Raw genomic sequence first — 27,239 nt, forward strand, 5'->3', positions numbered from 1 at the left:
GTAAGCACACAGAATAATTGATAAAAGTAGAAAGCACACAAAAAAAAAACTATAAATCGTAAAACTTCATCATCATGAAAAGCTCTCCGAGAAAAATGTGTTTCAAGAAATGACTTAAAAGAGAGCACAGAGTTAGCCCACTTGATTTCCTCGAGCAGGTCAAAGTAGTAGTAGTAGCAGTGGTAGTAGTATGGTTATTATTATTAATTTAATTTAATTTTTAACAGGGCAATTAATTCAAAATCACACATTGTATATTTTTTGGCATATTCTCTTTATATTTTGCAGTTTTTGAGAACCTTAGCATCTAACATGAAATATTGGATTTACTGCCAAATAATCTAGCAGAAAAATCTTTTGAATAAAAACCCTGAGATGGCTGTAAATGGTGTGTTTAATCAAAACATGAGGCAGCAAGAAAAAGCCCTGCGAGATGCTGAAATGTTCATTATACCACACTATTGTTTGATAAAGAATCTCATCTTAAAGCCCAACAAATAAAGGGGATAATAACTATGAAGTCTCCCCTGAGGGTAACATTAAACAAAAGGCCACAGAATCATTAGAATCACATTAATTCGTCCCCTTTTCACGGCAATGTGAGCATTGAATCTTGTTTTTATAAAATTAAGTTTTGGCCTGAGGTTTGTGTGAGAGGGAAGCTCCTTTAATGTCGACAGCAGAAGAGACTAATCTTCTAGGGCAGCAGTTCCCAGCCTGTTTGCCTCGTGACCCACTAGAACAAATCAGAATCTATTTGGGTTCTTTCATCACAAGTTATGACCTCAGTTTGGACATGAGCTATGACCACTGTGACAGGACCAATTTGGATTCTATTAGGTTATTTAGTCTGAAGAGTTTTTAGAGCCCCGTGAAGGTAAAATTATTAAGTATTTCAGAGGGGGGAAAAAAACAAAAATGAAACATGGACTTCAAAGTCTGCACTTTCAGCCTTGATATTGCTTGTGTAACGAAATCTTGGCTTGGGGGAGAACATGAGAAAGGTCACACTGCCACCGAAAACATTATGAATCATTGTCGGGGGGTATTGTGACTGTCCACATCAAATGTTGTGGAAATCTTGGCATTAACGTTGTTGTCTCGTTTCATTTTCTAAATAAGGAATAAAGCTATTTTTTAAAGAAGACATTTTGGCTTGATGGGCGCTCTACACGAAAGGTCAAAGGTCACTAAAAATCATTAGATGTAATGGGGACTGTGAACGCCATATGTCAGGACAGTGTGGCCAGCAGTTATGGGCCAAAGTGTTGGACGGATGACTGGGCATCCGTTAGAGGGGCAGAAGCAGCTCCGAGCTGAACCATACCAGCATGCCCCTCATTATCCCAGCTGGAGTGGAGTCTGATAGCCACAGCGGCATGCTTCAAATGATTAGAGTATGCTACAGTGCTTTGTGATATTGTCCTTTACATAATGTTTCAGTCAAACTGGGCATGGGGCTCTGTTGCCGGTAACTGGTCCATGCTCTGATGGTCCACTGGCCTGAGTCCAAACCTGCTAATACAGATCCAGCGTTGTCCCTCTGTAGACCTCCTACACAGTGGCCTCTGTATTAAAATGCATAATCATCTAAGCACAGCCTGCTGCTTTCTACTGTACTGGCAACATTGGAACAACCAGTTTCAAAAATTTAAATAAAAGGATGTTAAAATGACCTCTATTCATCTCAGTGCTTAATTCCATCCTCTGCCGACCCGTCCAGCTCCTGTCATGTAGATGTCTGGTTAGCTGTGCCAGTAAACTGACCCAGAGCGTGCCAGCCTTCAACCACATCATTCCAGGAATTTGTTTTAGGGACAGCATGAAGAGTAAAGTATAGGCTACCTCTAAGTTTCTCTCCAGTCTTAGTGCCTTCCCTGCGCCCCGCCCCCATCCACAAACAGTTAGTCCCAAAACCAGTCTCGCCTCAAACTCAGGACTGCTCAGCTGCCACAGAAGGACGAAGAATGGGTTGGCAGAAGCAAGGATGGTTTGTGTGTGCGAGTTTTTTGGGATTGTTCACCTCGGTGCTGAGCATAACGCGAGATGAGCTTTTCCCCTTCGGTCCAAGCGCGAGAGACCAGCTACTGGCAGGAGGGAATGACCAAACGCACCGACTTGATCTGACCGAGCCAGTGCTGTTTTATGATGGCACTTTTGACAGCGTATATGTAAGTTAACCTCTAAAGTTGCTACACTATCACAGTAATAATAATAATAAAAAAAAACAAAGCGTGGGATTTACTGGTGACGGTTGATTGGACATCGATTTTGCGCAATTGCGCATACCTAGAAACTGAAAAGAGGTCAGTAGTTACAACCTTAAACAATTCCTGGAAGTTGCAAAATATAGCACCGGTAGGATTTGAGTTTTTTGTACGACTTGGAGATTTTTAAATATTGGTTTACTTATCATAGAAGCTGCTCTATCTTGTGGAATGCATGTGTCCGCGCATTCCTATAGCTTCCCTTGAGGTTATCATTTTACTGTTGATCGAAGAACTCGAGGAATCTTGTTTTACAATCCACCCCAAAAAGTCTAGTGATGTAACATACCAGTATGGCCACTAAAAGGTACATATGTGAACCTTCATATATAGGTTTAGAGTTCATCCTTAAAGGCTTCATGTGTTTATAATTTGCCAGGCTTTTTTTAAACTGTTGCCCTGTGGAGCTTTTAAATGAAGCTGCACCATTGTGTTGGACAAACAAACAGCCCTTTATTCCCTGTAATTCCGCTTTCAAAGAAAAGTGCAACTTTTCTGTTTTAATTGTGCTGCGTGTGGATAATGTGCTATCAGAGAGCAATTACACTGAGTGGCAGGGACTTAACCTTTGCCAAAGTTTTGCACATGTTTTCCTCATGTAGACTTTAACAGATGATACAGGCTACTTTCTGGAGTTATCATTATTTCTCTTTTTACAGAAAATGTAAGGTTAACCTGTTCAAGGCGTGGCCAATCTCAGTAGATAACTTTGTTAAAAACAACGTCTGTAATCAGTGAATTTTTTTGGTCCATTATGTTACAGCAACATCCAGGCAGCAGAATTGTTATTTGAGACAGAAAGTCGTGGTTAACCCAAAAGCCTTAAGCCTATATTTAATATTGAATTCCTTGTTTAAACAATCACTCTTTGGGGTTTTTCCCACTGCCGACTTCTTCCAAGTTCACTCAAGATGGCCTAAACATTTTCATTTCTGAGACAGTCTGCCCTGAACTGTCTGTGCCCTGTGGCGTTTCGCTCCACACGTGGTTACAGAAAAAAAACAAACATTTTCATTTCTAATTATTTCTCAGGTCAGGGGGTTTTAACACAGCCTCACGAGTGTGATTCAAATTTCATAGAGAACCACTAACTTTAGAGCTCTCTCTCTGTGCTACGTCTGTTAGATCAGAATCGCTAAACATTTTCCCAGCTCCAACTTCCACTTCTGCAGGATGTTTCTGTAATGAAGATTAGTGTGCAAAATTCGGGCTCTCTGGGGCTACTTGTCAGGGGAAGGACAGGAAGCTACGGCCAGGAATAGTGCTCTTGTTTTCCTTTGGTCAGGAAGTGAAGGAGCCCCATATGCAGTGTGTGTGTGTGTGTGTGTCTTTTTAACATGAGCTCAGGTTTTCGTTCTTTACAAGCTTTGCATGTGTTCTCATTAAACCATTACAAGTGTGTAAAATGTGCATTAAATGCCATTTTGTTTGTTCATTGGCGCTCTGGTGGGACATGACAGCTCACTCGGATCATTAGTCTAATGAGTTTGGAATAAAGATCAAAGTGGGTCACACAGAACTAGGTCTGTTCCTGCTGTGAAACACTTCTAGTTGTGTCATAAATGAAGTCATACAGTGCCCTGGTCATCTCATTTCCTGTTGTCTAAACTAACTAACTAACTTTTAATTTTAGATCAACTCCAACGGCTTTGTTGCCACAGCAGAGCCAACGAGCGAGGCGACATATCTCAGCAAAATGCCTCCAAAATTCGGCATGATTGCAGCTCTGCAAGGAAACCTGGACACAAGTGATGGTGTTGGGAAAGTTTTCTTTCGCGAAGACTCGAGTCCTGATGTTCTGCGCCGGGCCGCTGAGCACATCAACAGGGCTTTTCCTGAGGATGATGAAGTCAACCCCACTCATGCTGTTGTGATCACCTGGGCTGATGTCACCACCCATGAACCTCACAGCAGAGGGGACGGTTCCCCCAAGAAGGTGAGCATGGCACTGTTATCCAACCCATGATCTGGGGTGGAGCTGCTTATTTACATCCTCTCTAATGTTTTGTCACTCAGAGAAACACCTTCCAGTTGGTTCTCGCGTCCCTGGAGACCGCCTCGTATGCTATCGTCCTCTATGTGAGGGATGGGATACAGTTTCCCTCCACTCCCTCAGGAGACAGCAATGTGGTCATGCATGCTGGCTTCAGTAAAGGTTTGGTTCGGGGTTTCCTACTTTCCAGTCAGGGACCATACTACCGCACCACCACGGATGAAGAGGAATCTGTGAGAGCTTTAGCAGAGTAAGTCAACGCACAGAACACCATTTAAGAACCAATGTACTAGGGCTGACACCTCAAGAACAGCAGCTGCAGTTCTTCAGACCTTCAGTCTAGAAACTTAACCCTTTCGCCTCTCACAGGGAGACCAACTCTGGCCAGCGGGGCGTATGGGTGTATGAGATTGGAACTTCTCCGTATTTCACCAATGTGGCTCCAGGTGAAGTCACTGATCTGCCCACTGAGGCACCAGCACAGGCGTCAGGGGCCCACGAGGACGCTGATGCAAGGAGGCCTGTGTATACCGACGGACAAGTGAAATACCCTCCTTATCAGGCAGAGGCGGAGCAGATTGAAGTCTATCCGGTTCAGTACCAACCACGTCAGCCTGACAACCCAGAAGTGGTGGTGGTGGATGACACGGATATCAATGTGGATGGTGAGTCCAAAGCAGAGAGGCTCGGACTGAGTGTAATTTTATTGTGAGTGTCAAAAATGGCTGCCTTTATAAGGCGATTTAGATTTGTCTACTATTTAGAGTTTATTATTCATTGGTAATGTTTTTATATCTCAGGAAACTAAAAAAGTTGGTGGTTTGGGGAGGCTTCTAAAGTAGGAGCAGGTGCTTTTATAAAAGGTAGTCAGAGACTAAGCATTGGTATTACTTCAAACCAAACACAACCACAAACAAGAAAAATAGATAAAGAAAAAAATGAAACCTTTTTTTTTTTCAGCCAAATGTAATTTGGAGCCAGCAAACAGCGTCCCAGTGGTCCTCCAAGCCCTTATCAAAGTCTTTTAACAGGCAGGCCAAATGTTCCTCCAGCCACAAATTCCCTTAAACAAACTGGTTTTGCCAAATCAAGTCAAGTCACAGATATTTTTAAATTACATTTACAACAACAGCCACCAGGCTAAAGTGCTTTCCAGCCAAAAAACAAACAAACAAAAAAACATGTTATAAATGAAACCCAACAAATATAAATATTGAGGCTAAGACCCTACAGTGGTATTTATGATGTGAATTGACCTAACTAATTTAAATAATGATTAAAATTCAACAGAAATTATACAAAATATAGCTTTACCTGACTATAATAAATATCAAGGCTAAGATTGTACATAATTACTAGTTATGAAGAGGAACCTGAGAAAGTTAGAATGAAAGTTAGAACCTACAATAATATACATTAAAAGGATGAAGGTTTCCCTGGAACCCCATGAGCAAGCTCTCTTTTTATTTGTTTGTTCAAGGTTTACACTCTTTCCAGTTTAGAAATTAGTCTTAGTCAGCCCAATGTCCAGAGCTGGTTAGCTGACATGATTTCAATATTAATGTCTGATTTATGAGCCGACAGACACACTATGGGACATGGGGGAAGGCTACATTAAAAATATATGACATTAGGGATGTTACTTCTCGCCGGAGTGTTTTAACAGCTGGATAGTCCCAAAACTCTTTACAATGCGTCTGTCCCTCACTCACTTTCACTAGTGGAGGCAAACTGCTACATAAAGGCTTCAGGCTCAGGACAACTGGCATATGGACTAGAGGAGCTGGGGATCAAACCACCAGCTTTGTGATTAGTGGATTGGGGTTTGGGACAGCAGTCATTTCAACAATTAGCTGTTGCAGTGATATTCTCAGTGCTCGTATTTTCCATGTTTCAGTGTTCTCATACAATCTTGGGACATGTGCGAACAACAAAAATAAGTGCTCCCAGTTTGCTGACTGCAGGGACTACTCCAGTGGATACTGCTGCCACTGCAGGCCAGGCTTCTATGGCAATGGGATACAGTGTGTGGCTGAGGGTAAGTGTCTGCTTTCAGTGTTTTACTAATATTACACTGAAAGCATTTTTAAAAATGATACACTGTTGGTAAAACCTAGGGCGAAAACTAGCTTTTGAAAAACAGCTGTGGAACAATTTAATTTGTAAATTCTTCTTGATAGCTGGCAGATGTGTAAATATTGTAGAAAAGCTTTTAGCAGCTCTGTTGCAGTTCCTCTAGCCAATTTTTTCCCCCCACAAATGCCCTCACATAGCTCCTGATATTAATTTGAGCAAATGGGCCGAATAAATGGGTTCAGCCACAAGGTTTGTTTGCTCTTTTCCCTGACTAACCTTGATGGATTTGGTTTGTTTTTGCAGGGAAGCCACAGAGGATGAATGGTAAAGTACATGGGAAAGTGTTTGTGGGCGACTCTCCTTCTCCAGTGGAGTTCAGCAGCAATGATCTGCATTCGTACGTTGTGGTAAATGACGGCCGATCCTACGTCGCCATCAGCGACATCCCTCCCACTGTTGGACCGTCTCTGCAGCCCCTCACCGCCCTCGGTGGTGTAATTGGGTGGGCCTTTGCTCTGGAGCAGCCTGGCTTCAGGAACGGCTTCAGTATTATTGGTGAGGAGAAAAAACTGCATCAACTACATCTAATAATGTAAAATTCAGAAGCTTCTCGTGTGGTTACTTCAAAGGCTTCATGTGTTTAGAAAAGTGAAGATCGTGGAAGGCATAAATCTCTGTAAACAAATGTCAGAGCTGCTGCAAACACACATACAGCTGCAGCTCTGCTCGCTGTCCAGCTGAATTCCCCTCACATTACCTCAGCTGTGACGGAAGGCGGTGAGCCAAAGTTCATCCAGGGCCAGGGTCTTAAAGTTAACCCCCTCTTCTCTGTCCTCTGAAGGGGGGGAGTTCACACGGCAGGCTGAGGTGACCTTTCTGCCAGGGAATGAGAAGCTGACCATCAGACAGGAGTTCAAAGGCATCGATGAGCATGACCACCTGGCAGTGAGCACCACCCTGGAGGGCCGGGTCCCCAAGGTGCCTCCCGGCTCCACGGTGCAGATCGAACCTTACTCTGAGATCTACCAGTACAGCAACAACCGTAAGACACCGCTTGAACACATGTCTTTTCTGATTTTGACCCCACCTAAGGATTGTAGCTGTTTCTTATTCCTCTGTCTTACCTCTCAGTGATCACCTCATCTTCAACTCGGGACTATACAGTAAGTCTGCCTGATGGGTCCACCGAGACCAGGACGTATCAGTGGCGTCAGACCATCACCTTCCAGAGCTGCCAGCACGGCGAAGTTATGAAGGACATTAAACCTACCCAGATGCTCAGCGTGGATCAGGTCTTTGCCATGTATGATGCTAACAATGAACTCATCCGGTTCGCCATGAGCAACAAGATCGGGGATGTCAACGGTGAGGATGTGGAGCTTTTTTAGTCCGTTTATTTTGGTCTGAGCTTCCTTCCTTCCTGCAGCACAACATCCTGACCAAGAAAGAAAGATAATAGTATATTAATCCAACTGTGCTACACCTTCCCTTCTCAGGAGGGGCGCCGGTGGAGAACCCATGTTTCACTGGGAGGCACGGCTGTGACACCAACGCAGTCTGCAGAGCTGGAGAAGGAACCCAGTTCACTTGCCAGTGTGCTGCTGGATTCAACGGTGATGGGCGCACATGTTATGGTAAGAACTGTTTACACCGTTTGAGGCAAAAAAGAGGATGCGGTATTCTATGGATTCTCTCAACTGATGTATTTTCTCCTTCCAGGGAAATCAAACAGTTTCCATATCTGCTTTAGCCCTGTAAATTAACCCACATTTTCAAAAGCCTTCCTTCCTGGGGAACTGCACAATCTTGCCAATTAGCAGAGGAAGTGTCCCACACTCTGAGACCAGATTACCATATCCAGTCTGGTCTTCATTCCCAGCCCACATTCTATACAACCAAAAGTCTTTTTGCATTAGAGACCAAACAGGAAAAGCACACACAGTAGAAAAAGGAAGGAAGCATTTCAGACAGATTCTATCTTTAAACAATTAGGAAATCTAATTAAGCTCTCTTCTTTGATCCCCCACCATCTGATAATGAAGGACACTGATTTGACAAATCCAGACATCAGAACTCAAACTTGAATCTAATGTGGGAGCTATTAGCATAATGCTAACAGGCTGCTCTCTTTATCAGACATTGATGAGTGCAGAGAGAACCCTCAGATCTGTGGCCCCAATGCTATCTGCAACAACCAGCCTGGGACCTTCCGCTGTGAATGTGAAGATGGGTACCAGTTCGGCAATGATGGGCAGACCTGCGTTGGTAAGTGGTGTTTGTGTGCTGTCAAGTACAATTACATATTGGGTAAATCTCACCTGGTGGTTTGGGATGTAGTGGTTTAGACGTAAACTGTAATAAAATGCATTAAAATATTAAACAGAGCAGGGTGGGCAAGGTAAACACATGCATACCTACTAATCATAAGTACACACACACAGTGACTTTGGTGCAGGGAGATTATCACAGTAGAAAGTGTAATAAGGTTTTTGGTTGCATGTCTGGTTGCAAAATAGGTAAAAATGCATGTTTTGGGAAGATTGTGAAAACAGATACAATATTAGTCTGACTTCTGTTTTCTATACTTGGTATTTTACTCTCCTGTGCTCAGCTGTCACTGCGTATTTTAAAGGAATAGTTCAACATTTTGTAAAACAGGCTTATATTCTATTGATACCACTCTCATGAATCTTTCAGCATAGACTGAGAACAGCTTAACTGGGTCTGTCTGGAGAAGCTATAATAGGAAACTGGTAGTATTTTCTCTTTCTTCCTCTTCTCAGAGGTTAACCGACCGGTGGACCCCTGTGAGGAAGGCACTCATACCTGTGATGTCCCCGAGCGCGCTCAGTGCAGCTATACTGGAGGATCGTCCTACATCTGCTCCTGCCTACCAGGGTTCATAGGAGATGGTAGAAACTGCCAAGGTACTGCAGAAAGACACTTAATAAACAGCATGCTGTCAGACTGTAGGCTACAGAACCTCTGCCTATTTCAACAATTTCAGAAAATACATTAAAAAGTAGTTTTAGCATTTATTTCAAAACCAGTAAATTGTAGTGTTTGTGGTATATTTTATGCAATTGATTTTTGCAACTAGCTTTAGTGTTTATTATTATAGTATTAGACATTTGTTAGTGTACCAATTTCTTATAGATTAGAGGAGAGCTGCGGCAGTTGAATAAAGGTGGAGTCTGCAATTGGGGAAAGATTATAAGTATTTAGCTGGTTAGCATATTTAAATAATTAAATTTAGAAGATTTACTTTCATTTCTGTTTCCACTGCCCTCTTTTCTTTGGTCCAGCCCTGCGCACAGGACAAACGAATAGTGTTCAGTAGATCAGTCCTCGCCACTTTGTTTCTTTCCTATTTACAGATTTATTTACATATTTATGACAAAAAAGTGTAATGAATTAGAATTACATACTCTGCCTTTAATTGATTAGGTAAAAATCAGAGAGAATTAATTACCAGCTATTTTTTTCTAATTTTTCCTCGAAAATTGCCCACAAAAAAAAATTGTGACTGCATGTTCTCATTTATGACAATTAATTCCTTTTTCCTGTCTTACAATATATTCAATTGAATATTTGGGGATTTTTGGACTCTTACTCATTCCTTTACTCTACTCTAACTTTACCTTCTCATTTTGTAACGATAAGGTTCAAAAATAAAAATCTGCTGTAACTACTGACCTCTTGAAATGTATAGCTCAGTCCAAAATTGTATTGCATTCCAAATCTGCTACATAGATTTTAAGGACTGTGATTGTTAAAACTTCTGCTCAGGACTGTGGGAGGTGAATGTGGTTACATGAAACATCTGTACTGATTAAATGGAGAGATAACAAAAGCAGATGGACATTTCAGAGGTCCTGTTTTGTGTGTAGTTTTGCTTTTCTTTGGCTAGTTTTCAGTGGCTTATTCATATTTTCCATTCTCTGTGCAATTTTGGCTTGATGTCCTGCACTCTAAGGACAGTTTTAGGGACAAGCTGACCCAGGTTAAACTGCAGATCTTTGTCGATAAAAGAATGTAACTGATTTTACATGCAGAAAGTATTTTAGATTATGTAGTTTATTTTATGATTCCGCTCTACCCTCCCTCACCCTCTTATATCCTGCCTGAAGACATAGATGAGTGCCAGCAAGGCAGGTGTCATCGGGACGCTGTGTGCGTTAACACAGAGGGATCATTTACCTGCCAATGCCGGCCAGGTTACTATGGTGATGGCTTCTCCTGCTCTTCAGGTAAACTGCTTTCTGACAAGCAAACACAACAGCTTATTTAATCATTTTCACTTAGCTTGATTTTATATTCACTCTGGTAACTAGATATCAAGCCTGAGCTACTACAGGTTTATTTTGGATATCTGTCATGGGAGTTCAGACAGTTTGGTAATAGTATTCTTTGATGTAGTCGCAGACTCTATAAAAGATAAATAGAAAAACGGATAATTTTCATTCACAACTTTGTTTATTCCACACATTTGGCCAAGAGGAGTGTTTGGAAACGAATTCCTTGCAGAATGTACTGGTGCCAGCTGGAATCTGTTTTTCATTTTCTCCTGGAAAAAAGGAATTTGTCAAGACTTATGAGGGATGTGGGAGTTTTTGCCCAGCTGAATTTAAGAACACAAAACAAAACAAATTAGAAATGAACTTACGAATACATTTGTGATATTTTTGCAAGGTATCTGTGCGCACGCTGGAGCTTCTTTTTCACTCTTTTCTTCAGAGAGGACAAAAACACAGTGTGAGACCCACAGGGACAGTCTTCTGGGAGCGACAGAGTTCGGTCCACGGGGCCCACGGCCTTCTGTAGGCCAGTATATCCCTAAATGTGATGAGAACGGCGCCTATAACCCCATGCAGTGCCATGACAGCACGGGACACTGCTGGTGCGTGGACCGAAACGGACAAGAAATTCCCGGGACTCGCTCCGGACCTGGCAGCCGACCAATGTGTGAGTAAACCACATGTGTTTACCGCTCAGCATAAAGAGACCACAGTTTTGCTCATAGCATGACAAGAGGCGAAATATGCAGGACAAATGAGCAGCATACAAACACTACTGAAGAAGATCCAGGAAAGCTTTCAACTGCTGAGGTTGGTTTACCCTCCACAAGTACCCTCGTTTTTCACGTTTCTTTACTTGTCTGAATTAGGCATTGACCACGGTGGTGTGCCTCAACCTGTGGGACCCCAGCCTCGACCCGACGTTGACGCCCTGCCTCCTGGGACACACCTGTTGTTTGCCCAGAGCGGCAGGATAGAGCACATCCCACTGGAGGGTTATGATATGAAAAAGGACGGTGCCAAGGCTGTCCTCCATCTCCCTGTAAGCTCCTCTCAATATGCTTCTCCTTTAGAGAGGAAGTTTAGGAGGATTTGTGTGATCCCTTTTGGTATTACGTCAACTTCTGCAGTTTTTGTTGACTGTTTAGAAAAATCTGTTTGCTTTAAATGTGTGCTATGACATCATAGAAGGAAATATTTAACTGGACTTTCATCTAACAAATGCTCACAAGATTTAACAAGATAGCAGCTCTGAATTAACCCCTGACACATCTTCCACTTTGTACTATTAAGATTATACAAGAGGAAACAATCAAAAACAACTGCAGCATTTAAAGGATTTCTCGCTTGTGTATACAACATCAGCTCAGCCTTCTGCTCTGTTCTGCTCTCTTTTACTTATACTAATACTTGCTCTAGCTCTGTGCTTTTCCCATCTGCTGCATGCATTCAAGGCTCGCACTTTATTGGAGGCACATGGTGACATTCACACTAATTGCTAACATCAGTCCACATCTTTGGAATGGCAATCTGCATTTCTTGTTACGCTGATTTCCAAACCAGCTGGCCCCAAGTCTGGTCGACTCACTCATGTTGAGTATGCAGCTCGGTGTGTTTGGATTATCGTCTAGACATCAGTGTCAAAAAAACAAATCTGCTCCATGTTTCTGTTCCTGACGGGTCTTTTTCGGAGAAAGGGCACTTTAAAAATTGTTGGTTTCTGGCTCCTGCACAGGAGAAGGTAATCATTGGAGTGGCCTATGACTGTGTGGAGAAAATGGTCTACTGGACAGAAATCACATCTCCCTCAATCAGCAGGGCCAGCATCCAGGGTGGAGAGCCCACTGCCATTATTAGATCAGGTACTGTTAGTTTTCTGCTTCACCCAAATGGTTTTCTTTCATTTCGGGCTATTCATGACTCAGATGACTGTTTTTATGAAGTAAAGAAGCTGTAAAATGTATCCTGTGAACAGATATGGACAGCCCAGAGGGTATCGCTATTGACCACTTGGGGCGGACTATGTTCTGGACTGACTCTGTGAAGGATCGTATTGAGGTGGCGTCTCTGGATGGTTCTCAGCGACGTGTCATTGTCAACTCTGATCTTGTCAACCCCCGTGCTATCATCACTGACCCGACCAGTGGGTATGTAAGATGTACATAAAGCTTTTACTAGCTTGTTTATTGAACATACAGTGAGTTAGACCCTAGAGGCGGTAAGATATAAAGATTTAATAACAAATTTGACATGTAAATCTGTCGTGAGCATTTTTGTCGCAGAAATGCAGTGCATGGATTCAGGCAGTCAGAACCAGTTTGAACATGTCTAGCAGAATTACATCAGTATTACAAGTTTTGGTGAGCTGGCGTGCTGGAGCTGCAGCGAGCAGTGGGGGCTAGGTGGAGAGCAAGGGGAAGGGACTATATAGAGCCTCTAATTCTAAAGGAGACAATGATGTAGAGTAACATCTAAACATTTTAGGGCATGAAGCAATTAGTTTCATGGGAGAAAAAAAAGTGTGAATATGTAACTAATATGTAGCTGATTGGCGTTGTGAATCAGAAATAGGAAAATCCACCTACTATCACTTCTAGAGCTCACCAACTAGCACACTGTGTGTCATTTGTTTGATCTGTACAAAAAAAAATGTTTAGGCTGTGCAGATGGATATTTTGTCAGGGAGCCAGGCCAGCTGTTTCTCTTTTTCCAGTCTGTATGCTAAGCTAAGCTAAATAGCTGCTGGTTGTGCTTCTATTTATCGTCAAGACATGAAAGTGTAGGATGATTTGTGATTTTAAAAAGCTACCAGCATTTTTAAAGAATTTGCAGCTTGTTGTTGTTGTTAAATGCTAAATTTAAGAGTGAACTCACATCACACCTGACCTCACAACAGGAATCTATACTGGGCTGACTGGAACCGCGATGCCCCCAAGATTGAGACCTCTTACATGGACGGATCCAACAGACGGGTACTGGTTAAAGATGATCTTGGCCTGCCGAACGGCTTGACTTACGACTCTCAGAGTTCGCTGCTTTGTTGGGCAGACGCAGGTAGATTTCAGACAGATGACTCATCTATAAAACTATGTCTGCTTTGTGATCAGCACTGAGAATAATGTCTTCATTGCCTGCAGGCACACATAAATTGGAGTGCATGAATCCTGCCCGGGGTGACCGCAGTAAGGTTTTGGAAGGGATTCAGTACCCTTTTGGAATGACAACTTTTGGGAAGAACATCTACTACACTGACTGGCGAAGGTTTGAGACTCACTTCTTACACATGCATGTGGGATGTAAATTATATACTAGTCTAAATGTGTGTTTATGGTTATTACACACACGTTTTTCTGATAAGAGTCAAGCCAGAGCTCCTTAAGTGTTTTGATTTCATACTATTGCGATTGGAATTTGTTATAAATAAGACCCAAAGGTTGTTGTAGCATCAAGAGCATAAGTCAACCTTTATCCATGGTCCATTATGCAATGTAAGAATGCAGATCTGTGAAGGTAGAGGAAGGAGAGGGTAAGTCAAAGGTCGAAAAGCTCCCTACACTTCAAACATGAGCCCTTCATGTTCTCCCAGGCTCAGATACTCCCTCCCTGTAACTGTGGAGGTGCCTTCCCATGCGGCCAACTCTGTAGGTTAGTTTCTCCTCAACCAATGCCCAGCGGCGGGGGTTGGGGTGACTTTGTGTGTGTGTGTGTGTGTGTACATGGTGTGAGGAGGTATCCTAAAAAGTGACAGCTGCTTGCAATTTCTCAACCCGGGCATCTGTGAGTGACCTGCACAGGGCCTCTCTGTGATCTAGCCTTACAAAAAAAGGTTTGAGAGGTGCTGCTGGTGGTGGTGGGGGAGGCAGTGCACTTCAACAGTTTACAGCAAACTATGTCAGTTACGGCTAACAAACCCACCCTGACCTTTACTCATACTTAACAGACTTTATACAAAGCACAAGAAGGCATGACGATTTCTCAAGATGAGAGAGCCCCCGATTGCTAAACTGTTGTGCTGTTTGTGTTTACAACAGGGATGCAGTGGTTGCAGTGGACCGCTATACTGGCAGGGAGGCAGACGAGTTCCAGCCTCAGAAACGGACCAAGTTGTACGGGATCGCCACTGCTTACGCCCAGTGTCCTTCAGGTAATAAACCAGTTGTAAGGGTTTGACATATTCCCCATAAACATTGGCCTACTGAAGATCTTCAAAAGGTTGATTTAAATGTGTATTTCCACATGAAAACACCTGACTAAAGAGCCACTCATACTTTGATCCTTGTGTATTCAGAACTACTTTTAAGTCATGCTTATTGCTTATCCAGTCCCCGTACTCTTCAGGACCCACCAACCCAGATTCGTGACTTCTACACTCTAAGGAATTCTGAGTGCACGCTGCAAACATGAAAAATCTCAGGTTCACTCCTTGACCTGAAAGCAACAGGAGGAATTCTGCAGCTAGTATTTATTATTAAGCAAAGGGATGACTAATAGTTAAGTGAAGCACCAGGCTTCATCCTCCCTTCCAGATAAGGCTGCATGCATAAAGCCAGGGAATGCGGAGTCAAGGGAGAGGGCCTCCAACATCTGGAGTTTGCTATGTGTTTCCCTCAGATATGTTTCGTATATGTATAACAAACAGTGGTGAGGCGGTTTCCTGCAGTCCCCTGCTATGGTGACTTATGATTTATACAAGGGCATGTGTTTCTTTTCCGTCTGCCAGGACAAAACTACTGTGCTGTGAACAATGGAGGCTGCACTCACCTCTGTTTAGCAACACCGACCGGCCGCTCCTGCAAGTGTCCCGACAACGCAGTGGGCTGCGTGGAGAGAGACCCCGGGTACTGAAAAAGAGGCGGCCAAGCTCTCAGTGTTGACACTGTTTCGAATGTTTGACCCCCAATTAGGAGCCTCACTCAGCATTACTAAATTCTAACTGCTGCAAATGCCACTGAAAACCAGAGGCGAAACTTACTGTGCCTTTTATTGCGGTGTTATGATTATCTGCTTATCTTTTTTTTTTTTTTTTTTTTTTTAAATTTCCCAATTATAAAAACCACATCCGCCTTTGAAAATTGTAAATATAAACACTACAATGTTTCCTGAGTGCACATAAACTGAGAATAAAGCTCAAGGGATACATTATTTAATATGAACTTCATCACAGCAATACGTGACATTATCCCGTGTCAGTTGTGTTACACTGTGGCATGTCGGAATTATCTCATGGAAGCATTATTGTGGAATAAACTGTCTGTACGAGCTGGTGGGATGAGTTTACATGCTGGGCAGCAAAAGAATAAACATTTTTCTAACATGCTGGGCTCCTGCGTTTTGTGGTTTCAGTGCAACAATAGTGACACCGAGTGTTAGAGAGGGATAATTACAAATACATATTTAGTATTGCGTTGCAGGAGGTGTCACCACAGTGAACCTTGGAATACAGTATTTACCGTGATTTAATAAATAGCCCGTTAGGTAGATTTATATGTAGAAATGCATCTACATATTTATAAGGTCATATTTATTGTGCCTAAACTCTACAATTATTCTAAAAATATTCCTTCAAAGTTTGTGTCTATGACCTTCAGATGTAATTACTTTTACAGTGATCGTAATATAGCTCCTTTCTTCCAACATATAGGATTTTACTATTTATATATGTTAATTAATAAATTCATTAATAATTCATTAATAGAAATTCACCCAAAGAAATAAACTGGACCTGTCATGTTCCTTAAGTAGCATTTCTATAACCTGTTTGGAAAGAAAAGAAGAGTTTACTTTGTTGTTCTACAGTGACCTAAGTCCAAAACGCACTGTACTAATGGGATGTGTGTGCTCTGTTAAAGAGGATGAAAAGCTGCCACCCACTCAGTTTGTGTCCTGAGGGAGACACACTACGTCAGTGGGGCATTAAGGGACTCTTAATAAACTCGGAAATATGCAGCTTTATCACATGTGCCTCAAACAACCTGCTTAAAACAGCAACATCTACAATGAAGCTGCACATTATTAGTATTTCCATAATTGATTTATCTTTGATTGTCTTGATTAATTGCAGACATTTTGCCAGTAAGGAAAAAAATAAGTCCTAAAGTGTTCTAAAGGCCAAAGTGATGGCAACAGAATAGGGGTCGACTGATTATCAGTATGCTCAATTGTTGGATATGATATTCATTACTTTCCTGATTATCTGTGTTTTTGTTTTGGAGCAGATTCCCAATCATAAAAATACAATAATGAAAGAATGTGTTACCTTGGCTCAGATGCAGCTGTCTTCTTTCTCTCTGTTGTCACTCTGTGGTCTCCCGTAATAACCCATTGCCAGCATTAAAGTGAGCGGGACATTACTCACTCCTGCAACACTGAAGGACAAAAGTTCAAGAGTTCACTTTTCAATAAACACATGTAAAAACAGAAATAAACAAAAAGCCTTTCAACAAAGTTTTGTATAGGAATTTATGCTAAATTTTGTCACCAAGATTTTCATTTTTACTGCAAATGTTTTGGTTACAAACATTGGTAATTAGTCACCCTGATTACTAATCATCAGCAATGGCTCTGAAAAAAACCCCAAAACATATTGGTTGATTCCTACATTAAAATGAACAGTCCACAATAAAAGACACAACTTACAAAAACTGCACATTCCTATGATTGACTAATGGATGCAGGAAACGTGTACAGAATTAATCAGTTGTGGGTGTATTTTATGTATCCTGTCAACTGACAAATTGATTATTTAAAGTCTCTCTCTGGTCATTGATTTAATGTAGAAGTAATTCAACCATACATGTTTGAAATGAAACTAATTCTGCAGGAGAAAAATGATAAAGGAAGGCTCATCATGTAAATTAACAGCATCTGTACACTGCAGCTTCACAGTGGAAATGCTCAGTTATGGCGCTGACTACCTAATTCACTCATGGTGTTTATTCCAGCATATAAAAACCATCCTAAAAAGCTTAATTTTTAATGGAGCAGGTGTATAGATAACTGCATAAACTGTAATTCATGTGTAACTATGAATATTTTTTACACACAAACTTGTGAAATTCTTCTTCCTGCAGTTCTTCCTGCAACATATTTATTACTGTTAAATATTGTTCAAATTTTGGGCTTAATGCAGGTCAACAATTACAATGTTACTTTGATTTGTGGTTAACCATTTATTTTGTGTGTAGTGGTTACATAGGAAATATCAAGATAGATAGATAGATAGATAGATAGATAGATAGATAGATAGATAGATAGATAGATAGATAGATAGATAGATAGATAGATTATTAATGTTATAATCAATGTAACCAGAATTGCACCAGATGTGCAACATGTGCAAAGTTGTACAAAGTTAAGGCTACCATATTCGGGTTACCAGCACTTGGGTCTGTTTTTACAGATATTTCTCAAACGCACCACCGCTCCGTGAACGAAATGCAGTGATTGATTGGGAAATCATTTGTGTGCTGTCCAATAGGAGGCAGGACAGGAGTCCATGGGCATGTCACCGGCTGGGAGCGCTTTATAGAACATAATGGCATGGTGCCCTCAAATTTGTCTGCTAGGAATATTTGTACCAGGCCAACGCAGATTAAAATAAGAAATCCGTCTGTCGCATAGATTTTGGTTCAATCACAATCATCTTTCATTTTTGCACGTTGAATCACGTCTGTGTTTTCTGCTAAGTCTTATTCACAAGATGACTAAAAACTGATATTAGCGGGTTTTAACACATGAAGACCCTTTTACGCAAAAAGAACACGAATTTTTTTACTTTCGTGTTAATGCACATGTTCAGTCCCTCAGTTCGGTAGACTCTTATAGGTTCTACCGACAGTCGTCCTCAAATGTATCCATACCCTCCCATTAAAGAAGGAAAAAAAACAGCTGTCACTGAAATAAGTTGAAATTGACAAAAGTAATAATAAATAAAAAAATTATGAAAATAATGAATTGCTTTTGAATTGTGGTTCAACAGAAATGTTTTCTAAAAACAAAACAACCAAACGAAAAATAAAAAACAAGCAAACACGCATGATGGGAGCCGTAAATTAATATTTTGTTGAACAACCCTTTGAGCCAATCACTGCAATCAAATGTTTTCTGTAACTCTCAGTCAGACTTCTGCACCTGTTGACAGGTATTTTGATTTTGGTCCACTGCTTATCAGAAAAGTGCTCTAATTTGTCTGGGACAGTTTTGTTTGTTTGTTTGTTTTGAATTATTATTTTCAACCACAATTCAAAAGCAATGTCTTATTTCACTAAATTATAATTTTGCATTTTTAAAAAAAAAATGTATTATTACTTTTTCAGTTTCGCGTTATTTAAGTGACAATTGTAAATGTTGCCTTTTCTTTAATGGAAGGATATGAATATATGTGAGGACGACTGTGTCGCTATACAGGGTGATCAGGCAGTGAAGGAGGCGGTATCGTTTGAGCCTGCCTTATAGTCAATACTGAGGGCTAAAAGTTACCCATAGTCAGCGCTGGACAGAGGCTAGCATTAGCTGCCTTTAATTTATGGGCAACGAAGGTATGTATGAAAATGTATTCTACTCACTTGGAACAGGAAAATGTGAATGTAAGAAAGCTGCAGGTATACTCAGACCGTCTGTTTATTTCTGTAGACGCCGGCAAGGATGTGTCTGTTTCTCTGTGATACAGTTTTGACAGCTGCTGTTCACAAGAAGCTGCGATGCAACAATCAGCACCGCAGCTAACGTCAGGACGGTTAGATGAGGAGCTAACACTCCGGCGACTGCATTTTATCAATTAAAATAGTTCGTAGAAGTCATTAGGAGTGGTTACTCGAGCGTTAATGTGGTTTTTATCCGGATATTTTGGTTGAAGTTATCGAGGCTGCTTGTGTGTCGCGGTTAAGCTAGCTACAGCGGGGAACACAGTTATCGAGCAGAACTTTCAAAATAAAACACTTAATGCAACGTTTTCTAGGAAGCCGGTTAATTTATGCCTCAACTGCAAGCAACCATGGCATTACAAGGAAATATATACTATTTACTAATTATGATACACTGTTAATACCAATTATATAAATTCCTCACAAAGATTTTGAAGAAAAGAATTACATATTACATATTATGTAGTAGATTGGAGTCTAGAAATTAACAGTGATTTTATAGTATTTGCATGGTAATAAATTAATAACATTTTCTCAACATTATTGCTAGAATTTAATGTAAGATCTTTTTTTAAATTTTATTTGTGTATTGTAATAATGTAGAATTTACTTTTGAGTCATATTAAGGTAAATTATAGACATTGATAGAAGTAAAAGTCAATTGGTTGTACCTGTATGTGTTGAATGTAGGGAAGGCAAAAGTAAGAACTAAGCATTATAGCGAGTGCTTTTCGGGACAGTCATCATCATCAAAAAGAAACTGTCCAGTTTTAAAGAGTGTTTTGGTCTTATTACTGACTCAACATTTTGATTACACATATGTATAATGTTATATAGCTAAATATATTTACCACGTATTGTATGTAATTATGGACAGACTTCTTTAACACCTAACATCTTTTACATCAACTCAAATAAAAATACAGTTACATAAAAAATTCAAATAAGTTGGATGTTAACAGAATGAAATACTACTGCCTTTCAAGTGAGCGTATCTATGAGCAATTTCAGTCCTCACAATTAGAATGCAATGATCATCCAGCTGACAAATTTTATTGTCAGTTCTAGTAAAACGATAGTCTTCAGTGTAACTGCATACGTTAACACGTTAGGTGCTTTTATTTTGAAAAGAAGACTCCTCAGCAGAAATGCGTCGCTTCTATCTTCCTGCAGACTTGACGCAGGTTCAGTCATACACCAAGCTAAGCTAGCTGCCTGCACTGCAAGAGTCCGTTTTGTTTTGGTAATGCTACAGTGTGTCAGGCTCGTCTGGCCGAAGTTTCGGGTTCAAGTCGGGTTCAAGTGCGTCACATTTAATTGCTAGCATGTCGTGAGTGCGCTGATAAAGGCGAAAGCGGCTTTGCCTGCTAATTCTGTTTTGGCTAACCGTTGACACTTTGTATTTTTTTCTGCAGAAGCCCAATTTAAAAGTGGCAAAGCAGCGCAGTGAAGCATGAACCTGCTATGAAAGACTCAGGAGAACATTTGGGGCTTCGTTCGGGCCACTTGCAGCCTCCTGGAGGATTAGAGAGGAACCCCAGAGGAGAATTGAGTAAATCCTGACTTTTTCAGCGTCCAGACTGGAGGTGTGGACGACATGGCCAGTCCACAGCAGACTGATCTGTCATATGCGTGGGAAAAGTACATGGACTGTAGACTGCAAGGAGCGGATCTGCAGGTATGGAGCTGCTGGCAGACTCTCTGAAGCAGGAGCCGGTGTGGTGCCAAAAAGTGATCATCTGCCGCAAACTAATTGGTGTCCAGAGGAGCAATTATCCTTTTTATCTCTGCATTGTTTTTACCTGCTCTGTGCCCCAGACTCTAACTATTGCAGTTGTTTATACCGGTTGGAACAGCTTTGAATGACCAATATCACTCACTTTACTAAATGCAGTTTTGTACCAGCCTAAAAGTGATTTCAGCTCATACATTGTGAGTGAATTGCTATTCATGCATCAAAATGACTGAGTTCATTCGTGATGGCTAAACAAGGATATTTTACATACAAATACAAAAAGCCAAAACAATACAAAAGTTTTGTCTTCCTTAATGTCATACTGCAAACATTTTTTTCCTCACAATCATTCGGTTGCAAGAAGCGGTAAAGTTTCATGCTTCTGCTGTTACCACCGACTTCAAGTTATGTGTGTTTGCACGTTATGACTGTTCGATCAAGATAAAAGCATCTGTAGACGTATGTGAACGGGGCAATACAGCTTTTAACAAGAAGCACCCAATCAGTTATTGGCAGATGATCACTTTTTGACATATTTGTGGTGCAGGCTCAGCTCAGGGGTCTTTCCCTGGGTGGTGGTGGTGATGCTTACTTTTATGGAACAACATATCAGTGGTCCTGAAAAAAAGGTTTAAGAGTCACAAAATGTGTTTTTGACAAGCCTGAATAAACTCAAATGTGTTTAGTTTATTCTGATGGAGACAAATTATTAGTTGTGATCATGTTGCAGTGGCAAAACTGGATTCATACGGCAAGTTGACACAAATTTGAAATTCAGCACAACTCATCCACTTGCTGAATTTACTATTTGTTTAATATGTAGTCTTCACTGCATCAACAGTTGCGGTATGCTGGTGCCTGTATGAGATTTCAAGCTTGATAAAATGTTCAACAAGGTAGTACTATCCAACAATAGAAAACATTGCTCAAACACGTTCTTCTGTCCTGACCACATTACTTTCCTTTCTTAGCCTTCTGTGATCTGAGGTCAGAACAACAGAGATTTCTGAAAATGCTCTAAAATTACTTCTGTATCGTAATATACGGTCTGTAGTCGGGTGAAGACGTAACCACAGAGTGGAGAGTCATTCGGCATGTGTCATTGTGCCACTGTGGTTGAATGAAGCAGCAAAAATAACTCTTTCAGAAAATGATTCCCCACATTGTTTGGGACATGCCCCAAACCTCTTTAGGATTCTCTAGTTCCCCAAACGTCACTCATAGAGACAGAAACCTCACTGGTGCGCAGCACAAAACAGGCCCAGCAATGAGTCATTGCACAGAGGTGGAGGCAAGTGTAAATCACAGTTTTTTTTTTCGTTGTTAGCATTGCGGAAATACACTTGCAGCATGTCACAGGAGCGTCGGTGGTTCTGAAATCTCTGTCGGGCCTCTTCAGCAGTGCTTTTCATCCCCCTCCTCCTGTTGGAGAACGAACAGCAGCCAGATCACGAGACTTGGATTAGGATCAGACTGCAGGCCTAAGTGTGATCCGCCCCACACACACACACACACACACACACACACACACACACACACACACANCTCGTTAGTTGAGGTAATGTTTATATAGCATTATGCCCCCACACACACACACACACACACACACACACACACACACACACACACACACACACACACACACACAAAAGCTGATTTAGCCATAATGTTATTCCATTACATCTGATTTATCATGTGCAATTTGTCCTTTAAAGACAGACCTACTATCATTTTTAAAGCTAATGAGTGCTGAGAAAGCCTGTAGGGTTTTTTTCTTTTTTTTTCTTTCTTGGAAATAATGACTTCCTCTATAATCATCATCTCGGTGGTGGTGTGCAATGCTTCGTTGCTTTGTTAATCATGTTGGTCTGCATTAGGGATATCAGCTGTGGAATTGGTTCTGTTTTTTTCTCAGTTGCCATAGTAATAACACTTTGGCTGCACCAAGCAGACTCTGCCTTTCTATTAATGGTAACTTTTTATGTCACTTTTGTTGTGACGAGTCCCCCGGGACGCCTGTGTTTGCTCCACCACCTGTCAACTTCGCAGTGATCAAAGTGTCGTGTGGATGCGTGCGTGTATTTGTGTGTACGAGATGCAGAAAGATGGTTAAGTGAGCACAGCTGTACTCTCCAGTTTGCTCATACTGTAGCTTTCCCTCCTGATTGAACCTGATGGGGACACACACTGACAGCCTGTAGCACTCACATGGATGCTGTTGCATACTTGCAAATGATATTTTTTCCTGCAGCTCAGTCCCATCAGAGCACAAGTGTATACTGTCTGTTCCTACTATCTCACCCAAAGTGACGTCTTCTATTTGTGGCAGTCAATATACAGATAAACATGACAAAGCGATCATGAGAAACGTCCAAGCATCGACAGCAGCACAACTCAGCCCTGCTGCTCTGTATCCAATTCTGTGATCACACTTTACAGTGAAACGTGGAAGGCAAACGCACACCTTCTTCCGCAGCAATCAATAAGATAGTACGGGGGAAAAAAAGTGTGAAAATACCAGTGCTGCAGCGTCTACCTACTACTTCCTCATCTTTTGTTATTGTCGCTCATCTCTACGCATTCTGTCTTCATTCCTGCCATGATTAATCTCACACTGGTATTTCTAGCACTGATTCACAGCATTCTGACCAAGGCCAGTAGTGGTAGATTGGCTAAACCTGACCTCAGTCTTCCTCTCTTTGCTTTCTCTTGTGACTTCATTGTCAGCAGATCCATTTCTGAGAGAGCACAAAGGTCAGAAGAAGATTCTTTTACTTCCTCAAGTATTTTTTGAGTCAAAAGAAAGTACAGTCTGAGCAGCTTGGAGCAAACCGTTTAGGTAGGTCTGCCAAGGTCTGCTTATAAAAGACAGCAATGATTCACTTTCCCACTTTGTCGCACCCATTGTCCTTCTAAGTATATTTCATTCACTGTGCATTAATTCCCCTTAGATATCCGCAATTAGCATATAGAATCCACAATAATCACAATAGCTTTTTGTATTGAGTTTGTAGCATTTGCTTTCAGCAAGTGTATTTGTATTAGAGCTTCAGTATAACAGGATTACTGGCATTAAGCCTTTTTTCCATTGTTCAGAATTTCTCCCTTTATAGGGCCAAAACCACTGTATTGGTGTGTTCTGCTACGGTGGATATTAGCCTTGGGCACACTTGCATCGAAGTATCTGTGGGGACACTTTCCATTCTGTCCAATCTCTCTGCATCTTGATGAGCAGAGTCAATTTAGTAGAATGGTTGTGTGGCCGGGAGCCAAGCAGGAGACCAGGTTGTGTAGCTCGTCGATTGTTCAGTTTCATTATGAGGTAACAGGATGTTTCAAAACTGCAAAGTGAAGCGTGTGAACCACTTCACTTTTTGTGTCTTTTGGTATCAAGGAGCTGTAGGTAAATGATCTGTACTGGGCCAGCGTGGCTGCTGTATCACTCTAAATTCAGTTGGTCAAATCAGTTTCAGTTTTGGACAAGTGTTGTCTGAGGTTGGGTTTAATTTTTTGCATAAAGATGGATGACAAATCTGGACTCGCGTTGTAAGTATTGTTCTGTGGAGAATCTAACATCATGTTTTTGGTGGTTCATAATCCTGATATGCTTTACTTTTATTGACAGTTGTCCATGCGATGTCTCGTAGTGTCTGAAACACGTGTGTGAAGCTGGTTAAATGTTGTGATTTTCTAAAAGAGGACAAACCCGGTCACATATTCCACCCACGTTACTTGTCATTACCTTTCCAAGCTCTGTTCTCCGCTTCACATTCCTTCTGTGGTAAAGCCCTGAATCCTTGTCTAAAGAAGATTAAACTTGTCGAGCAAAGCATAAGGCAAAATGTAGTGAATACTAAAGAGGGAGTAAAGATGGCAGGACTGCTTCACTTCTATCCTTCATGTGAATTATTTGGCTTGTCAGGACAGAACAATGTGAGACCAATGTGTACTATACTTTATTTCTGTGATATTTTGGTTCAAGACGGTGTTGTGCACATTATTCTGTATTAACTGAGATAATTTGCTGTGCAGTTTCTCTGGAAAGGTCAGCTGTAAATGTGTAAACTGCTTTATCTATCTAAAGCAATTAGCGATAATGTGTATGGATCAAATTCCATATCTGAGCAACTAAGAGCATAGTTAAGTGGGAAAAAGTAATTGCTACATTAATTGGGTTCTCTTGTAAATTTCATGCAGCAGCCTAGTTAAATGGAAACATTATTCATGATATTATTTCCTTTTCTTTTTAAGTGCAGACGACACTGGACGTTCCATAACCAGCTCTTATTTTAAAGGCATATAAAAGTAATGTTTTAGTGAAACCCTCGTTGTTCATGAATGCATATGCTTTTCAAAAGTGTGAAACAAATTATGATTCATCAATAAACCAGCAGAATTTCTTAGCAACACATACATGATGGCCATAAAAATTCAATGGATTGCTTGACTGGATATCAGCTGGAAACAACTGCTTTAGTGCATGTTTGGAGCATACAGATAATTTCCAAAGTAATCTAATTAACTGAAAAATGCCAATCAGATGAGACGCAGGCTGCAGATTAGTCATCATTTGTGTTTTCGGGGTTAGTAATTCCAAACCTCAAGTGATAGATGAGGTTCACACTACAACCTCCTCTTTCATAACCAACATGCTAGGTCAAAATCCCATGTAGCTACAACTGCCATTTACTGTGTATAATCAGGCCTGAGGAGACATAGTATACAAGTGTTTGGCCTTATTTATTTCTCAGTAGTATGCTCCTACAATTTTTTTTAGCAAAGTCACCATGTCTAAGAGTTCCCAAAGTTAAATTCACGTGTCCAAACATAAACATTATGCAGTCAGGCTCCGATCATCATGTCTTGTGATCATTACACTACATTTAACATAGGCTGTTGTGTTTTTAACTTCATGCGGTGTGACTTTCACGATTTAGAGTATGTTCTAACTTTGTTTACCACTGTGTCTTTAGTGAAGTTGGATGCTGGCTGACCATAGAACTTGTTTCACATCTGTATTTATTGTTCCGCCCTTAGTTTCAACCTAACTCCTACTCACTCTGCTCTCTGGGGCTGTTCCAAACGATTGGCTGAATGGATGAATAATTCATCTCTCTGGTTCTGGGTTGAGTCAGACCTCAACCATTGCTCTGGCTCAGCTTTTTTTTCCACCCAGTGGCATGTTATTAAGTCAGATTGCTCCTCAAAAACACAGTCTCTCAGGCCACTATGGAAGAGAGAAGCCAGAGCAGGATGTTTGGGTTGTAATTTTGACCAACACCAGCTTACGTGCTGTCTCCCTATAATGAAAACAATGAAGCAGATTATTCACATGGTAACACATTTTCATTTCCTGCACAGTGGCAATGCTCGAATAAAGGTCACTGCTTGTGACAGGGTGGACCTGACACAAGCAAAAACACAAGCATGCTTTTTGTTAGTGGCCTGCTGACATTTTGTGTGTGTCTTAATAAAAAAAAACAACAAAAAAAAACCTCCATGGTTATTTATGGTGTTTTGTGAAGCGACTCTGCTCTCTGACTCATAGTTTGTGAGGAAATGTGGAACGTTAGGGTCTCCTCATGATGCTCATCACCCAAATGTCAAATTAGATCAGTAGGGATCTCAAAGCGGAAAAAAACATTGCATAACCAACGCCCCACGTCCTCTCTCATGAGGACAGGATCACATCGCTTTCACTGCAGCTGCCAAGTTGTAGTCTACCCAATTATCCAAAGAGAGCTTGAGAGGAAAGTCTGTACCAGCGTGGGTGACTCAGCCATCAGACTCCCATGACTCGGTCTCCCATGATCTCCACGTTGGATAAAGACACAGGTCACTGCCACTGTATCTGAGCAATTACGAAAACTCGAGGTTTCAGTTTTCAAACAGGCCTTTTCCTCTCATGCAAAATAGAGTAAGGAAGTATTGTTGTTTTGCTCAACTCTGGAGGGAATCTTTGTTGTTTGTGTTCTATTATCCAGCTTAAATGTATTTACATTTACTGAATTAATCTTAATCTACCAGGGAACAGAAAAAGGAGAGGTTGACATCACCTTATTGATATTTTTAAATTGAGTTCTTCTGTTAACAAGGTATAAAATGACTAGAAATAAGAGCCCTTGACATGCAAGTGGCAGTAATTTATAACGGTACGTCTCAGCCCACCCAGATTTGTCTACATGACAAATGAGCGAATAAAGAAGTTCATCACTGCAGAGGAAAGGT

At 41.1% G+C, this 27,239-nt stretch overlaps 2 protein-coding genes across 2 annotated transcripts in view; both read left to right on the plus strand.

Annotated features, from left to right (window-relative positions):
- The first annotated feature begins 1,909 nt into the window (after positions 1-1,909).
- Positions 1,910-14,995, plus strand: nid1a (nidogen 1a). The gene is made up of 20 exons (XM_008306808.1): positions 1,910-2,171; positions 3,901-4,203; positions 4,284-4,510; positions 4,630-4,925; positions 6,158-6,298; positions 6,640-6,891; positions 7,178-7,378; positions 7,468-7,701; positions 7,833-7,970; positions 8,473-8,601; positions 9,120-9,263; positions 10,467-10,586; positions 11,074-11,301; positions 11,504-11,676; positions 12,370-12,496; positions 12,610-12,781; positions 13,531-13,688; positions 13,772-13,895; positions 14,666-14,798; positions 14,957-14,995. Exons 1-20 carry the CDS (start codon positions 1,968-1,970, stop codon positions 14,993-14,995), a joined length of 3,543 nt encoding a protein of 1,180 aa, XP_008305030.1. The 5' UTR covers positions 1,910-1,967.
- Positions 14,996-19,103: 4,108 nt separating this feature from the next.
- Positions 19,104-27,239, plus strand: part of lyst (lysosomal trafficking regulator) — a 62,701-nt gene continuing 54,565 nt past the window's right edge. The window contains 2 exon segments of the mRNA XM_008302367.1: positions 19,104-19,171; positions 20,692-20,954. Of these exon segments, the coding sequence (XP_008300589.1) occupies positions 20,874-20,954 (81 nt within the window). The 5' untranslated portion in view covers positions 19,104-19,171; positions 20,692-20,873.

Source organism: Stegastes partitus, unplaced genomic scaffold, assembly GCF_000690725.1.
Source record: "Stegastes partitus isolate 25-593 unplaced genomic scaffold, Stegastes_partitus-1.0.2 Scaffold1, whole genome shotgun sequence".
In the NCBI taxonomy this organism is placed as follows: domain Eukaryota; kingdom Metazoa; phylum Chordata; class Actinopteri; family Pomacentridae; genus Stegastes; species Stegastes partitus.